General features: G+C 40.4%; 1 protein-coding gene across 3 annotated transcripts in view; it reads left to right on the top strand.

The window, feature by feature from the left end:
* Positions 1–16,149, top strand: part of GTF2H4 (general transcription factor IIH subunit 4) — a 32,530-nt gene extending 16,381 nt beyond the window's left edge. For all 3 annotated transcript variants that reach the window (XM_075851907.1, XM_075851908.1, XM_075851906.1), the window contains 10 exons: positions 2,753–2,849; positions 3,277–3,365; positions 4,862–4,970; positions 5,637–5,705; positions 6,690–6,773; positions 6,955–7,087; positions 7,373–7,503; positions 8,304–8,351; positions 8,466–8,544; positions 15,538–16,149. In XM_075851907.1, the coding sequence (XP_075708022.1) occupies positions 2,753–2,849; positions 3,277–3,365; positions 4,862–4,970; positions 5,637–5,705; positions 6,690–6,773; positions 6,955–7,087; positions 7,373–7,503; positions 8,304–8,351; positions 8,466–8,544; positions 15,538–15,707 (1,009 nt within the window). In that variant the 3' untranslated portion in view covers positions 15,708–16,149. The remainder of the gene's footprint in view (positions 1–2,752; positions 2,850–3,276; positions 3,366–4,861; positions 4,971–5,636; positions 5,706–6,689; positions 6,774–6,954; positions 7,088–7,372; positions 7,504–8,303; positions 8,352–8,465; positions 8,545–15,537) is intronic.
* Positions 16,150–18,272: the final 2,123 nt, after the last annotated feature.

The raw sequence follows: 18,272 nt of genomic DNA, 5'->3' as shown, positions 1-18,272 counted from the left end.
AGCACATAGTGTGCCCGAACAGCAGGCACACGGAACAGACAGCCCTGGGGTCCTTTGTAGGTCCCCAGGGCTGACTGCAGAGGGATTCCCCATTGTTTGATCGCATCACTGGAATCCCGGTGATGCGATCAAAGAGGGGAATTCCCTTTGATCATGCCGTGGTCACGGACCGCGGTAATCAAAGGGTTACACAGCTGGGGTCCGAATGTTTGCCGACCCCAGCTGTGTTCAGGAGGCTGCTCTAAGATCAGGAGCTGTTAGTAACAGCTCCTGCTTAGAGGACGAGCGCTCACACGAGCGCTCATCAGCCTGATCTGCAGCGACGCCAAAAGACGTCTCTGTAGATTAAGCAACCGCACCGGCTGACGTCAAAAGACAGTGGGCGGTCGGGAAGGTGTTAAAGACGTGGATACAAACAGTTTCTTGTCTACACGTTGCGGAATTGGCGCGTTTTTTCCGAACTGAATTTCGGACGGAAAAGACGCAGCAGAATACAGTAGCAGCATAGTGGATGAGATTTAACAAATGTCATCCACACGCTGGGTAAAAATTACGGTCAGAAATTGACCTGCGATGCGTATTTTTCAGACCGCAGCATGTCAATTCCTGCTGCGGAAAGTGGCCAGAATTGCTGCGTCTTTCAGAGGAGACGTCTCCCATCTCCCAAAATTTTTGTGCCGTAAAAAATGCAGGAAAAGGTACGTTTTTGCTGCAGCAGAATGTCTTCGTTTTTCAATGGAATTGCTGCAGAAATTTTCTGCAGCCATTCCGTTGTATGTGGACAAGCCCTTCAAGCGCACATTTTAAAGAATGGTTGTAGAATATACTATTTAGTCAGTATAGGAGAGTAACAAAAAATTGTGCCTTCACTTCCAACTATAACATACAGGCGAAGTTGCTGAAATAAATGTTTTCACAAGGAGCTTATCCCTGCAAATTAATTAAAGCGGCTTTTAGGAAAAATGTGTTCACTCCCCAAAATTCATGTCTGAAAGTTAAAAGGCAAACAATGAGACACGCAATCCAGATGGGCAACAACAAAAATATTATTTTGTAAGAAATTTAGGGAACCACCATATCAGAGGGACCATAGAGATTCATTGGATTACACTTTTAACCCCTTAGTGACCAGCCTATTTTAGGCCCGAATGACCAAGCAATTTTTTTAGTTTTTCTATAGTCTCATTCAAAGAGCTATAACTTTTTTATTTTTCCGTCCACATAGCTGTATGAGGACTTGTTTTTTACGGGATTAGTTGTACTTTTTAATGGCACCATTTTGTGGTACATATCATTTTTTGATTGACTTTTATTAACTCTTTTTTGGGGGGGGTGGGGGGTGGGGGGTGGGATTAGAAAAAAAAACTGAAATTCCACCATTGTTCTATGCGTTTTAAATTGACGCCGTTCACTGTCCGGTGTAAATAACCCGTTACCTTTATTCTATGGGTCAGTACGATTATGACGATATGGGTCAGTACGATTATGTAGTGATTTTTTTTGGGCTTTTTTTTTTTGTGGGACGAAACATAGTTCTGATTGGTACTGTTTTGGGGTACATGGGACTTTAACTTTTATTATGACTTTTTGGGGGGCAATGGGAAAATTATTTAATGCCATTATTTTTTGCGGGTTTTTTTACGGCATTCACCTTGCGGTTTAAATTACATATTAACTTTATTGTTTGAGTCATTACGGTCGCGGCGATACCATATATGTGTACTTTTATTTCTTTTTTACACTTTTACTAAATAAAACCATGGAAAAAAATGGTTTTATTTTACTTTTTACTGTAATTTTTTATTAATTTTAATTTCACATTACTTATTTCATTAGTCCCACTAGGGGACTTTACTATGCAAACTTCAGATCGCTGCTATAATGCTTTGGTATACTTAGTATTCCAGAGCATTATTACCGGTCAGTGTAAATCTGACAGGCAATTTATTAGGACATGCCTCCGGCGCGTCCTAATAGGCATATTCCCAGGGCAGACCAGGGGGCTTTTAGCAGGCCCCCGGCTGCCTTGACACCCCATTGGAGGCCCGTGATTGCATTTGCGGGCCTCCGGTGGGTGAGAGAGGGAGCTCCCTCCCTCTGTAAACAAGTTAAATGCCGCCGTCGCTATTGATAACGGCATTTAACGGGTTAAACGGCCGCGACTGAAGTAAACTTCTATCGCGGGCATTGGAGCAGGTGCCTGGCTGTCATCAAACTGCCGAGTACTGACTCCAGCTTCGACTGGGCTGCCTTGAAAAGGCGGCGGCCTAGCCTAAGGCCCCTTAGTGACCGCTGTGAAAAGGCGTATTGGTGGTCACTAAGGGGTTAAATCATCCGGTACTCAATCAACTAATTCCCAAGAAGCGAAAATAACTTTTAGGAGGTGGAGATCAATTAAAATCGTGATGGCACTGAGCAGATTGAAACCGTTGAGAATAAAAAGGAATATAATCCTGTATGGTGTACAAATATGGAAATAAAACTGTTTACGCTCTGATAATATTAAAAGAACAAACACATTTAAATCTAAAATAACAAAAAATACATTCATGATGAAAAGCGTTTTGAATTCTGGCTCTGATCATATAGTTTTAAAGAATTGAATGTGAGATCAAGCTTTTGAGCGCAAAACTAAATAATTTACAGATATAATGGCAACATTTTGTTTTTAAAACATAGCCTGTCATAACACCTGCTACAGTGCTAGAATTCTTTTTTGGTAGCTTAAAATAACTCTCTCTATTCTCCATAGCGGAAAAGCTTGGGCAGATGACGGCAGTCTACTTGGTCCCGATAAACATGGAAAGGATGTCCCTTCACTGGATAAATATGCTGAGAGCAGATGGGAGGTGAAATGATATACTGAATAATTATACAATATGCAGGTCTCACTCCTACATAAAACTATTGTACGGTTTGTATTACAAATTCTTCCGATTTTCCTTTTCTGGTGCATCTCTGTATAGGTGCAGTCCGCATTAAATATCTTGGAAACCATGGGATACGGGGCATGAAGCTTATAGTAAATCTAGGCCAAAGTTTTGTTTTGGCTCAGAAAGATTGCACTGTATTAGTTTGTACATTAATTCTTAGTCCTAAGTATGGTTCATACAGTAAATGGGCTGTAACACACTGTCTGGCAACTGACACACCAGAACCTCCGTTTTCCTGTATTGCTACTTGAAATGCTTTAACTATTGATGGTTTGTAAAATGTGTACTTTATATACAGCCTTATTATTAATAACTTTTAACCTTTCAATCCTGTTATTTGTAGGTTATATTGCAGTTTATGGTCGGGTCACCTTGTGCTACCGTAAGCCAGGATTTGGCACAGCTCCTCATTCAAGCCGGGCTCATGAAAAGGTACACATTTTTTGGGCATGCCCTCTACTATGTCCCTTTAAATATGCAGTTCTAGCGGTTTAATGCGGCCGTCCAGCCATTCCTTTTGGATTCGCTTTGGTTGATACTTTGAACAATTGTATAATAACTGTGCATGTAAGATTTGACCCCTTAATGACCAGCCTATTTTTAACTTTTTCCTTCGTCTCATTGAAAGCGCTATAACTTTTTTATTTTCCGTCGACATAGCTGTATAAGGTCTTATTTTTTGCGGGACAAGTTGTAGTTTTTATTGGTACCATTTTGGAGTAGATGCAACCTTTTGATCGCTTTTTATCAAATTTTTTTAAAGTCAGGATTGACAGGATTGACATATTTTAGTTCTTTACGGCGTTCACCGTGTGGGTTAAATAATGTAATAACTGTATAGTATGGGTCGTTACGGATGCGGCAATATCAAATATGTCTAACTTTTTTTTTTTTTTTTTTAAATAATAAAGCATTTTGTAAGGGGAAAAGTGGGCTTTTCATTTTTTTTCCACTTATTTTTTTTACTTTCTTACTAGTCACACTAGGGGACTTCACTATGCGATCCTCTGATCGCTTTTATAATAAACTGCAATACTTTTGCATTGCAGTGTTTTCGTGCCTGTCTGTGTAAAACGGACATGCACCTGCTAGGCTATGCCTCTGGCATGTCCTAGCAGGCATAACTAGCAGCAGACCTGGGGGCCTTTATTAGGCCCCCCGGCTGCCATAGAAACCACCGACACCCTGGGTGCTGGTGGGGTGAGAGGGAGCTTCCTTCCTCCAAAACCACTCATATGCGGCGTTTGCTATTGAGCGCCGCATCTGAGGGGTTAAACTGGCAAGATCTATACTGATATCGATCTCTCCGGTTTGAGCAGGGCCGCATAGCTGAGAGCAGGGAAGTTTAGCGGCTCCCTGCTCTGTTTATTTATTCAGATGCAGCGCCGTGAAAAGGCTTATGCATCAGAATAAAGCCCATAGTGACCACCGTGAAAAGGCGTATTGGCGGTCACTAACGGATTAAACTAACAGTATGTCCATTGTGACTGGTTTTACTAAATAATAAAATTATTGAAACAGAAATGGTACAACTGCCTTTTGGCTTTGTACAGGACGCACGAGACTGTGTCTTTGTGTTGCCTACCCCAGTGGAGATGACTTTGGGTTCTCTTGTCATGCTTTGTCCCCATCTCGCTTAGTACTACATATAACACAAAGTGAGAGGGGATTGATGTGTAACATTTCGCCTTAGTTCCATGGTGCTCTGGCAGGCCACATGAAGGAGAGGAAAGTAAGGACAGTGGGGTTAGTGAGGACAGACACTTCCACATCGTGTCATTTTACTAAGGACTTGAGTCCAATGTAGAAAATATTCGTATAGGGAGAAGCCGCGTTCTTGCTCCATCATATTTTCTGTCAATTTAAGAACTCCCCAGTTGTGAGAAATGTTCACTTTATACCTTTTCCATTTTCGGTTAATTCTGTAGTGACGCTGGAGAAGCACCCAGCATTTCTTCTGCCGGATTTCAGTTTTTGCTTCTGGACACGGCATCTCAGCTCTGGTATTTTATGCTTCAGTACCTTAAATCAGCAGAGGCAAGTATAGACCTACTTTATGTGTTCTTGTTACATTATTGTGCACTGATCGGGTTTGTAGATAGATGTGTTGTGTGCATGTATGTTTAGATTTTTTTTTTTTAGCTGTATTACTGTTATTGTATTGAGTAAACTTATGTGTATAATTGAGAACTTCCTTTTTCTTTTTTTTTATGTGATCCACTCATAATCCGGCAAGTAATTGTATAAATATTCTGCTGGATTAGCAAGTGAACAATCATTGATTTATCCACAAAAAGAGAGCTCCGCTGTGAGCCGGACACCCAGTGGGTTTTTCAATGTATTTATACAGTAATAGCAGGAGCTGCAATCCCTCCTACCTCAAGTGTTTCGAGGACATTAACAAAGGGGGGAAACATTTTTCAACAAAAAAAAAAGTGATGCTGCATAGGATGTTTATTGGTATAATGAAATTCTATCAGTATCAGACTGTTGTAAATGTGATGATCCGCTGGTCAATCTAACTTATTGGTTATCTTCTACCCATAATTAAAGATCCCAATAATAGAAGCAAGTTCTAGAATTGCTCTGTTTGCAGTTCCCTAATATATAAATTAACAACTAGGTGTTGTTCATAAGTTTATTTTTCGCGAATAACCCCTGCCTTGTGATTTTCTGTCACATATTTTTGTTTTATACCCACAGACCAGGGAAATGAATCTGGTGGAGATACTGTCCTTCATGTTCCAGCTGAGCTTTTCTACACTAGGAAAGGTAAATTGTAATGGCAGAAACCCCAGCTCCTGATGTTTTCTCAAAGTGAAGGCTCTGTCACCACATTATAAGTGCCCTATGTCCTACATAAGGAGATCGGCGCTGTAATGTAGGTGACAGTAATGCTTTTTATTTAATAAAACGATCTGTTTTCACCACTTTATTAGCGATTTTAGATTTATGCTAATGAGTTGCTTAATGCCCAAGTGGGCGTGTTTTTACTTTAGACCAAGTGGGCGTTGTACATAGGAGTGTATGACGCTGACCAATGATCCAATGATCATGCACTCCTCTCCATTCATTTAGACAGCGCATAGGGATCCTTTGAGATCTGTATGTGCTGTCTTATACTTACACATTAACGATACTGAAGTGTTTAGACAGTGAATAGACATTCCACGGGATGTCTATTCACAATCTCTGCACTTCGTTACTCTGTCTGTGGTAGTTACAGCAGAGCAAAGCGTAATCTCGCTGTAACCTGTCATTTACCTCGTAATCCCGCAAGATTACGCTTCCTCTGCTGTAACTACCACAGACAGAGTAACGAAGTGCAGAGATTGTGAATAGACATCCCATGGAATGTCTATTCACTGTCTAAGCACTTCAGTATTGTTAATGTGTTAGTATAAGAAAGCACATAAGGATCTAAAAAGATCCCTATGCCCTGCCTAAATGAATGGAGAGGAGTGCATGATACTGATTGGTCAGCGTTATACACTCCTCTGTACAACGCCCACTTGGTCTAAAGTAAAAATACGCCCACTTGGGCATTAAGCAACTCATTAGCATAAATCTAAAATCGCTAATAAAGTGGTGAAAACAGATCGTTTTATTAAATTAAAAGCATTACTGTCACCTACATTATAGCGGCGATCTCCTTATATAGGAGATAGGGCACTTATAATGTGCTGACAGAGCCTCTTTAAACAGGAGACCTTTCATGCTAAAATATACAACTGATTTTGACTTTATACTCATAAGGACTACTCTGTGGAGGGGATGAGTGACTCACTTCTGACATTCCTACAGCACCTACGAGAATTTGGACTAGTATTTCAGAGAAAGGTTAGTAATTCTGTACCGCTGACATTATATTTATACTCCACTGCTTTTCTATTGCACATTTGTCCTGTAATCTTGGCAATAAAAAGTTAACAAGCAATTTTGTAAAGGTTTTATGTGCTTTTCTGCTATCTCCGCTCTTATCGTTTGTAAACTGAGGAGGATTTTATCACGTTATTTTCAGAGAAAGTCTCGTCGCTATTATCCAACTCGTCTAGCAATAAATCTGGCTTCTGGTATCTCTGGGAATACTCTTGACAGCCATAAGCAGGGATTCATTTTGGTGGAGACCAACTACAGGATATATGCATACACAGGTTAGTAACCTTGGAAGCTCCAATAGTCAAAAATCCTTATTATGTTTTTACATGTGATTGAATCAGACATTTTGCAGGTTCTTTCACACATTTCTCACCCTTTCTATAAATACTGATTATTTCTTGGACCAAAAAGAGAAGAATTTAAGTCAGAAAATGTCATCTCAACCAACATATGATAACATGAGTTTTTGCAGTGGTTGAATTTGGAGCATGTCATCCATTCTTTCTGCTTCACTGTTCTGCTAAATTCTCTGTTCACTTTATACATTCATCTCTTCTCAGATTCAGAACTGCAGATTGCACTCATTGCTCTCTTCTCTGAAATGCTGTACAGATTTCCCAACCTGGTGGTCGCACAGGTCACTAGGGAAAGTGTTCAGCAAGCTATTGGAAATGGCATCACTGCTGAGCAGGTAACGTGACATACACTATTTCCTATTATTTTATACTATTTTAGATATACTATATACTATGCTATTATATAGCAATTCTGTTTTTAATTCCTAGTGACTAGATTAAAGGGGTATTCCCAACTTAGACATTTATGGCATAGCCACAGGATATGCCATAAACGTCTAATAGATGTGGTTCCCAGCTCTGGGACTGGCAGCTATATCGAGAACAGGGGTCACCCGCAAGCTGCCAATTCCAGGCGGGGATTAGTGTAGCTGGAGCTTGCTCGGCTTTTTACAAAACTCCATTGAACAGAGTGAAGACAGCTCTACTAGTCCCCGCCCTGAATCTGTGGCTAGCGGCCGCCACACTAGGTAAAGCATACGTAGGGTGACCCACGTTCTCGATATAGGTGAGGGTCCCAGAACTAGGACTCGTATCTATCGGACATTTATGGCATATCCTGTGGATATAATAAATGTCTAAGTTGGGAATACCCCTTTTAATGATTTTATAAAAGGGAATCTGTAACCTACATTTAGAATAATACAACGTTTCAGCATATGAAGGGATTGTCCAAGGAAGAGCCTGCAGCTTCTGTATAAGCTCCACAGGCACGATTTTAACAGAATGTATATTAAAACTTCATGTTCTGACTCTACATAACATACATTCAGACTAGTTACAGAACTGCTTTAAACATTTGAAGCAGTAACAAATCAGTAGTTTGTGTTTATATAAGTCAGTCAGACATTGAAGTGTTAACCATAGGAATATTGTCGCTGAGTGATATCACTTATCTGTATTTCCAAATCCCTAGATAATCCATTTTCTTCGGACTAGAGCACACTCGGTCATGTTGCGTCAGGTAAGATGTTGGCTTTCATCTGTATACGCCTGTACAATTTTTAGTTTACAAGTATGAGTTGTTCTAGTTAGTGGGGAGATTACACTGATAACGTGGTTTATATACATTTTACAGAATCCAGTGATTCCCCCAACCATCACTGACCAGATCCGTCTTTGGGAACTTGAGAGAGATCGCCTCCGTTTCTCTGAAGGTGAATAGCATTTTCTTTGCCTTTCTCCTTTCTCTACTTCTCTTCTCCTTTCTACTTTCTCCCCCCCCCACCCCATTGGTAATGTAAGCGGGTAACTCATATTTTATTAGCGCTTCAGTGATAATCTCATTTAAAAATATTTCTGCCTACTAAAAATTGATGCGCAAACTCAAACATTGGGGGAGATTTATAAAAACTAGTGCAAAATGAAGGTGGAGATTCCACCTCATTTCTCAGAGGACATTCGGAAAATTAAAGAAGCGGCCTGATTGGTTGCTATGGGCAACTGCTCTACTTTTCCCTCGCACTAGTTTTGATAAATCAACCCCTGTATGTCAGCTGTTTATGGCATCTCAACATAGATGCAATTGATTCTTTATTTCTCAGGGTAGATGGACATTTACTTGGAGAAAGCAGTTTCAACCACATTCTTTGCAGGTTTATGCTAAACCTTAACGCCTAGCTGCATGAGTCCGTAAATGTACGTTCTGGCAAGAGGTTACTGAACCTTTCTCGATGCTCACTGTCCTAGCAGACAGTGTCCGGGACCTGGAAGATCAGCTGATCCCGACAGCTGACACTCACCGGTCGCCGGCCAGCGGTCCAACGCCGACGATCTCTGAAATGAACCCCTTAAATGCGGCGGTCAATAGCGGTCGTCGCATTTAAAGGGTTTGTAGCAAATCGGCACCCCCCATGACGCGATCACGGGGGGTGACGATGGCTCTGCCAAGTACGGAAGCCTATGAGGACCTTCCTCCAGCAGGTCTTGATAGGCTTGCTGTCAGTCACACTGACAGCTCTAATACATTACACTATGTAGGTAGTGTAATGTATTATTAGTATAGAGATCAGCGGTGCAGGCCTTCAAGCCCCCTAGTGGAAAAAAAAAAGTTACTAACAATGTTGTATAAAAGTTCTAAGTTAGGAAAAAAGGCAGTTTTTTTTTATGGTAAGTATTTTATTATGGGGAAAAAATGTAAACGTTATAAAAAAAAGTACACCTATTTGGTATCACCGCGTTCGTAACGACCAAAACTATAATGTTATTTTTCCCCCACGGTGAACAGTGCAAAAAAAATAATGAAAAACAATGCCAGTTTTGCTATTATTTGGGTCAGCACACCTCCCAAAACATATACTAAAAAGTGCTCAAAAGTCGCATGTACCTCAATAAACAGTACAACCCATCCTTCAAAAAAACAAGCTCTTACACAGCTTTTTTGACTGAAAGATAAAAAAGTTATGGCTCTCAGAATATATGGTGACACAAAATAGAAATCATTTTTTTTTTTAAATAGTGATTTTATTTGTGCAAACGCTGCAAAACATAAAAAAAGGCGATATACATATGGTATCGCTGTAATCGTATCGGCCTGCAGAATAAAGTAAAAGTGTCATTTATAGCCCAGGGTGAACACTGTAAAAAAAAATAATAAATAACATTGTCAGAATCGCTGGTTTTTGGTCACCAGGCTTGAATGGAATGGAATGGAATAAATAGTGATCAAAAAATCGCATGTCCCCCCAAAATGGTACCAATGAAAACTACAGATTGTCCCGCAACAAATAAGCCCTCACGCAGCTCCGGCGGAGAAAAAATAAAAAAGTTCTGGCTCTCAGAATATATTGACACAAAATGTGCAGAGTGTTCAAAAAGCGAATAAGATCGGACGCCATTTATCAGTGCGACACCGGCCACAGATCTATAAATTATTTACCCCATTATTGTACCCTCTTATTATGCCCTGATGTTCTCCGCACAGATTACATTATAAACTGAAATACCAGCAAAACCCCAAACAGAACTATTACCAAGCAAAATCTGCGCTCCAAAGGCAATATGGCGCTCCCTCCCTTCTGACCCCAATAGCGTGCCCAAAAAGCTGTTTACGTCCACATATATGGCATTGCCATACCCAGGAGAGCCCGCTTAACAGTTTATTAGGTATTTGTCTTCAGTGGCACAAACTGGGCACAACATATTGTGCACTAAAATGGCAAAATTGCAATATTCACTTTTCACCATCCAATGGTGATGCCAATGTTATGGCTCTCAGAATGTGGTGAAACAAAACAATTTTATTTTTTTTAACAAATAGTTTTTTCTTTGTAAAAGTAGTAAAATATAAATTAACCTATATGAATTTGGTATCGCCATAATCATATTGAGTCGCAGAATAAAGTTAAGTTGACGTTTTTGCTGCACGGTGAAAGCCGTTAAAAGGAAACTCCAAAAAACAATGGAGGAATCCGTTTTTCCAATTTAATCCCGCAAATAATTTTTTTTTTCAGTTTCCCAGTACATTTGGTACTTTTAAATGGTGCCAAAAGAAACTACAACTCCTCCCGCAAAAAACAAGCCCTCGTACCACTATTGACGGAAAAATAAAAAAAGTTATGGTTCTTGGAAGGTGGGGAGTGAAAAATGAAAAAGCAAAAAATGCCTCAGTCCTGAAAGGGTTAATTCATTTCTAATGAAAAAAAAAAACACTTGTGCTGTCAAAATGTTCACTACACCCCTTAAAATACCTTAAGGGGTGTAGTTTCCAAAATAGGGGTCGCTACTTGGTTTGTTTTACTATTTGACCTCAGAGCCCTGAAATTGTGGGCCAATTCTGTGAAAATCCCCAAAATAGACCTCAAATGCGCATGGTGCTCTGAACTTCTGAGCCCGGTCATATGTCTAGGCAAATAATAAATGCCTTGAAGGGTGTAGTTTCCAAAATAGGGTCACTTCTTGGAGCTTCCACTGTCTGGTACCTCTTGTAGTTTATGACCACATGTGGGGTATTGTCATAGTTGGGAGAAATTGCTTTGCAAATGTTGGGCGGCTTTTTCTCCTTTTATCCTTTTTGAAAATGAAAAAATTCAACGTTTTAGTGGAAAAAAATGTTGATATTCGTTTTCACGGCCTAATTCCAAAAAATTCTGCAAAAGACCTGTGGGGTCTAAATGCTCACTATACCCCTAGGTAGATTCCTTACGGGGCGTCGTTTCCCAAATGGGGTCACTTTTGGGGGGTTTCCACTGTTTTTGTCCCTCAGGGGCTTTGCAAATGCAACATGGCACCCGAAAACCATTCCAGCTAAATTTGAGCTCCAAAAGCCAAATAGCACTCCTTCCCTTCTAAGCTCTGCCGTGGGTCCAAACAGCAGTTTATTACCACATATGGGGTATTGCCGTAATCGAGATAAATTGCTTTTCAAATGTTTGGGTGCTTTTTCTCCTTTATGCCTTGTAAAAATGGAAAATGTCTACGTTTTAGGGGGGATTCACACGAGCGTGATTTTCGTGCGTGCAGGCCGCGTATTTTTCGCGCGCCACGCACAGCCCTATAGAAGTCAATGGGGCAGTTCAAACAGTGCATGATTTGTGCGCAGCGTTTGTTCGCTGCGTACAAAACGCGACAGGTTCAATATCTCCGCGTATTTCGCGCATCACGCACCCATTGAAGTCAATGGGTGCGTGAAAACCACGCAGGTCGCACGGAAGCACTTCCGTGCGAACCGACTGAAACAGCGCACCAGCTGTCAAAAGGATGAATGTAACCAGAAAAGCACCACGTGCTTTTCTGTTTCCAAACATCCAAATGGAGTGTCTTTGAGATGAGCGAACCCGGACAATCGAACCGAACTTCACCGGGTTCGGCCGAACTCGGCAAAAAAATTTCCGGTACGCGACGTCAGGAGATAGTCACTATCCAGGGTGCTGAAAGAGTTAAACTGTTTCAGCACCATGGACAGTGACTACCGATCCCAATAAACATGAACCTGTAAAAAAAAACGAAGTTCTGACTTACCGATAACTCCCGGCTTCTTCCTCCAGTCTGACCTCCCGGGATGACAATTCAGTCCAAGTGACCGCTCCAGCCAATCACAGGCCAAGCACAGGCTTCAGCGGTCACATGGACTGCCGCGTCATCCAGGGAGGTGGGGCCCGATGTCAAGAGAGGCGCGTCACCAAGGACGCGTCACCAAGGCAACGGCCGGGAGGGAAGTTCTCGGTAAGTACGAACTTTTTTTTAACTTTCTCGATATTGTGTTCGGCATTCACTGTCGAGGGTGCTGAAAGAGTTACTGCCGATCAGTTAGCTCTTTCAGCACCTTGGACAGTGACGGGCGTCGACTAGCCTCATCTCTATGATAGCGGCTGCGCGAAAATCACGCAGCCGCGCATCATACACGGATGACACACGCAGCTGTCAAATGGTTTTTGCGCGCGCAAAACGCAACGTTCGTCTGAATCTGCCCTTATTGGAAAAATTGGAGATTTTCATTTGTATGCCTTAATTCCAGTAAATTCAGCAAAAAAACCTGTGGGGTCAAAATGCTCACTATACCACTTGATAAATTCCCTGAGGGGTTTAGTTTGCCAAATGGGGTCTTTTTGGGGGTGTTTACACTGTTTTATCCTCACAAGACCTTTTCAAACCTGACATGGTGCCTAAAATATATTGTAATAAAATAAGGGCCCCAAGATCCACTAGGTGCTTCTTTTTTCTTCTGAGGCTGGTGTTTCAGTCCATTACCCCACTAGGGCCGCATGTGGGATATTTCTAAAAACTGTAGAATCTGGGCAATAAATATTGAGTTGCGTTTCTTTGGTAAAATCTTGTGTCTTACAAAAACAAAATGGATTTTCTAAAAAAAAATAAAAATGAAATTTGTAAACCTCACCTCCACGTGAAATGTTGCTTTAATTTCTGTGAAACACCTAAAGGGTTAAGAATCTTTCGAAGTGCTGTTTTAAATACTTTGAGGGGTGCATTTTTTTAAAATGGGGTGATTTATGGGGTTTTCTAATATATAATGCCCTCAAAGCCACTTCAGAACTGAAGTGGTCCCTAAAAAAAATAGGTTTTGGAAATTTTCTTATAAGTTTAGAGGCAATTTCTCACATTTTTAAGTCCTGCAACGTCCTAAAAAAAAATCAAAGAATGTTCAAAAAAAACGATACCAACATAATGTACACATGGGAAATGTTAACTGGTAACTATTTTGTGTGGTATTACTATCTGTCTTACAAGCAGATATATTTAAATTTAAAAAAATGCAAATTTTTGCACATTTTCTAAAAATATTGGTGTTTTTCACAAGTAAACACTGAATGTATTGACAAAATTTTACCACTAATATAAAGTACAATATGTCACGAGAAAACCATCCCAGAAGCTTGGATAAGTAATAGCTTTGCAAAGTTATTACCTCATAAAGGTACACGTGTCAGATTTGAAATAATCAGCTGTTTCCACAAGGCCAAAACAGGCTGTGTACTTAAGGGGTTAAGGGTAGGAACACACTAAGCGGATACGCTGCGTAAAATTATACAGCTTATCCGTCCTGGAAGCCTCAGGGGATTCCGCCCGAAAAAGCCCACCAAATTGTTCAGTTTTTCGGGGGGCATGTCCCCTGTTGAAATCCTGCAGGAATAATAATAAAAGTTTATACTTACCTCGGCCGTAGTCATGGCGACACATCCCTCTCTTCTGCACATAGCCTGGTCTCCTGGGATAAAGCTGTAGTCCATGTGCCCGCTGCAGCCTCTGATTCAAACGTCATGTCTGTGCTCTCTTTTAGGTTCTGTTTACATTTGTGTCTTGATTTCTCTTCTTTTTTTTTTTTATCAGAGCCATGAACGCTTTAACCCGTTAGTGATTGGCCCATAGTCTTTTTACGTTGGCCACTAACGGGCCTTATTCCGATGCCATAGACTTTTTACGTCGTGGCATCGGAATAAGTAAACAGAGCAGGGAACTGTCAAATCTCCCTGCTCTCAGCTGCCAGAGGCAGCTGAGGGCTGGGGGCGTCCCTGCTCTGCCGGCTGAGATCGATATAAGTATCGATCTCACCCGTTTAACCCCCTCAGATGCGGTGCTCAATAGCGAGCACTGCATCTGAGTGGTTTTGGAGAGAGGGAGGAAGCTCCCTCTCTCTCCCACCGACACCCGGCAATAAGATCGCCGAGTGTCTGTGTCTGCGATGGCAGCCGGGGGCCCCCAGGTCTGCCTGGAGTGACTGCCTGCTAGATCATGCCGCAGGCATGACCTAGCAGATCCCTGTCCGTTTTAAACGTATTGCAATGTATTATAATAACGATCGGAGGATCGCATAGTGAAGTCCCCTAGTGGGACTAGTAAAAAAGTTAAAAAAAAGTTGAATAAAGTTCATAAAAAAAAAAAATAATGTTAAAAAAAAATGAAAAACCCACTTTTTCCCCTTACAAACTTCTTTAGTATTAAAAAACCAAAATAAAGTTAAAATGTTACACATATTTGGTATCGCCGCGTCCGTCACGACCCCGACTATAAAGCTATTACATTACTTAACCCGCACGGTGAACGCCGTAAAAAATGAAATAAGAAACGACGGAAAAATTGCAGTTTTCTGTGAATCCTGACTAAAAAAAAAAAATTGATTAAAAAGTGATCAAAAAGTCGCATCTACTCCAAAATGGTACCAATAAAAACTACAAGTCTTCCCGCAAAAAAAAAGCCCTCATACAACAGCATCGGCGAAAAAATAAAAACGTTACGGCTCTTCAAATATGGAGACACAAAAACAAATAATTTTGAAAAAAAAGCGTTTTTACTGTGTAAAAGTAGTAAAACATACAAAAACTATACAAATTTGGTATCGTTGCAATCGTAACAACCCGCTGAATAAACTTATTGTGTTAAAACAAGACCTTATACAGCTATGTCGACGCAAAAATAAGAGTTATAGCTCTTGGAATGCGACGATGGAAAACGTAAAAAATAGCTTGGTCATTAAGGTCTAAAATAGACTGGTCATTAAGGGGTTAACCACTTTTTTACATATATATATATATATATATATATACTAACTATGTTTTCTTTAGCAATAACTGATTTATTAGCTAGGCTATTTTTATTTTCAAAAAGCGATGTAAATCTGATGGGAGTAGAGACTAGCGGCCATGTGAACAAAGCCCAATTCTATTCATTACATTATCTTTTTGTTTGTCTTCTAGGTGTACTGTACAATCAGTTCCTATCACAAGTGGACTTTGAATTACTAAGAAATTATGCTCGTGATCTCGGAGTACTCGTGTTTGAAAACCCAGCGAGACGTGTAATGGTGGTTAACCCAACAGGCCATTCAGATGTTAAACGTTTCTGGAAGAGACAAAAACACAGCTAGTGAGATAGATATACGTTTGATATTTGAATGCAAGTCATGAGAGATATCCGCTTCTTCTATTTGCACCCATGTTTGCTATGAACATGCAAATCTTGCATATTTTTGTACTACCTTTAAATTAGGCGCTTGTATCCCTAGTGACGTTCACTGGGTTGGTGGCCACCTTTAAAAATGTTCTTGTCTTCTATTTTTGTCTCCCTATTTTGGTATCATTACTGGGATGTTTAGTCATATAAGACTTCTGTCTCCTATTTGGATTGAATAGTATTATTATTATCTATAAAGCTTTTACTATTTATTGGATATAAGAGTGGGCATCAACAGTTAGTCACGTACATTGCTGACTGATATGGATGGGACCTCTGAAGATCACAACAGTTTTTCCCTGCCATTGCTTACTTATTGCTGCTTTATAAATAAAGAATTCAGGAGGTGTACGGTGCATTGGCTTTACCCAGAAGATGCTACTTTTGCAAAGTTGAAGATAAGGATGTTACTGCAAAAAAATAACAAAAGAAAAAAAAAAAGTTGTCTAGGCCGTGGGGAACATATACTAGATTCCTTGGGCCAAACTTATAACAAGAGTGCCCTTTTGACATAGGTTTGACAGGTCAACATTTGGATACTTTGATGTTTTGCTATTAAATACACCAAAAAAAGGTATACGCTACAGTAGGGCTGGGCAAGTAAACGGAAAAAAAAAAAGTTTTTCCCTGGTTTAAACTGTATCTGCAGCTTCAGGACGCAGATACAGTTGAATCCAATGGTAGAGCAGGGTGCCGTAATGACCCTGCTCTACTTTCTCTATGTATCGCCGGAAACTGAGCCGCACAGACCGGAGGAGCCGAGGGATCTCCTCCATTCATCGTTGGAACGGGGTTAGGAGAGTATGTATATTATTATTTTTAATATGGGGCATTATACTGTGGTAAGGGCAGCTATGGGGGCATTATACTGTATGGGGGGACTTTATACTGTGTGGAGGCCAGTTATAGGGGCATTATACTGTGTGGGAAGCACTTTGGGGGATATATACTGTGTGGGGGCAGTCTCGGGATTTATTATATACAGTAGTATACTGCAGGCTTAGGGTATCTATAGTAATTCAATGACGTTATCCAAATAGGGGCGTGGCATTCAAAAAGGGGTGTGACCTAAATAATCGTTTATTAATCGTAATCGAGGTTACATGTTCAATTAATTGTGATTTGGGTTTAGGTCATAATGGCCCAGCCCTACACTACAGTATATTTTTTCTGCGATGCAGCACAGTGGTAGAGGTATTCAACTGTTTGCCATAATTTTTTATTTTTTTTTGCATACAATTGAGTTACGATTAAAGGCTATGTATACCTTTTGAAAGCAACATTTTTCTTTAATCAATGTTTTATGTGATTTGAAATAACTTTTAAATTGACTTATTAAAAATGTCTAACTTTTTAAGATCCGCTTATCCTGACACAGCTATGTATCCTAAACTGATGGCCACGGCTTTGACAGAACAATACAGCTTCTATGTATGCAGGATATGTAGAAGCTGTATCTTAAAGAGTAAAACAAATTGATTTATTAACAAACATTTGGCTTTCAAACTTATACAAAGCCTTTGACTGTGTGCCAATAAACGTGGTTCGAACTTCAGTGTATGATATTATAGATTATCTAATTGATGCTCTAGATGTCTCAGCAAATGAAATAGTTCTGAAAATTAGTGATGGTCTCATGGCCTGGCTGTATAAATCCTGGATGTGATCATGTGGTGCCAGGTGACATAATTTACAGCAATCTACAGTAGTGAGATTTTTACCTTAGAGCGTCGAACATCGATTGCTATGTTTTAGGGGTCAAACCTCAAGATTGGAGTGTCCCGTTTGTACATCCAAATGTGGCAGTTACCTTTCACTTGTTACATGTATGTCTATCTTAGGAAGGCAGCGATTTAAAGGGTTATTTCAATCTTCTAAGGTGTTGGCATGTCATAACTTTAGGATAGTTGGGGTCCAATCCCTGGGACCTCCGATTCTAAAAATGAAGGGGCCACATCGCTGATTTTGCAATGTGGTCTCTTCAAAGCAGTGCCCTGGTCACCCGGCTGTGCAGCCAACTTGAATGGGATTGTGCTGAAGTTCTCGGCACAGCAGGTAGTCGGGAGCATGGCTGTTTAGTAAAAACGTAGAAGCTGGCGCAGGACTAATCAGTGCTGTCGCCCCTTTTAGGATCGGTAGAGGTCCAAGAGGTTGAAGCTCAGCAGATAAGCGATTGAAGCTCAGCAGATAAGCGATGGCATATCCTAGGTATGTGCCATCACTTTATTGAATGGGAAGTACCCTTTAAATGCTATGTACACCTTTGAAAAGGTTTTGTGTTTTTTTTTCTTAAATAAAAATGTCTGTCAGTGTGTTTGGTGCAACTTTCTAATGACTTTTTATTAAAAATGAGTTTAACTTTTTGAGATACGGCTGCTTTGTATCCTGTATACAAAGCAGCTCTATCTGGCACTGAGACCTGAATCCGCCAGGTTAGCTGCACTGATGGGTTCAATGTCAGTAGGTCCTGTGTGTTTCT

This window comes from Rhinoderma darwinii, chromosome 2, assembly GCF_050947455.1.
Source record: "Rhinoderma darwinii isolate aRhiDar2 chromosome 2, aRhiDar2.hap1, whole genome shotgun sequence".
Lineage (NCBI taxonomy): Eukaryota > Metazoa > Chordata > Amphibia > Anura > Rhinodermatidae > Rhinoderma > Rhinoderma darwinii.
The sequence above is the reverse complement of the archived record's forward strand: the minus strand, read 5'-3'. Positions and strand labels throughout refer to the sequence as shown.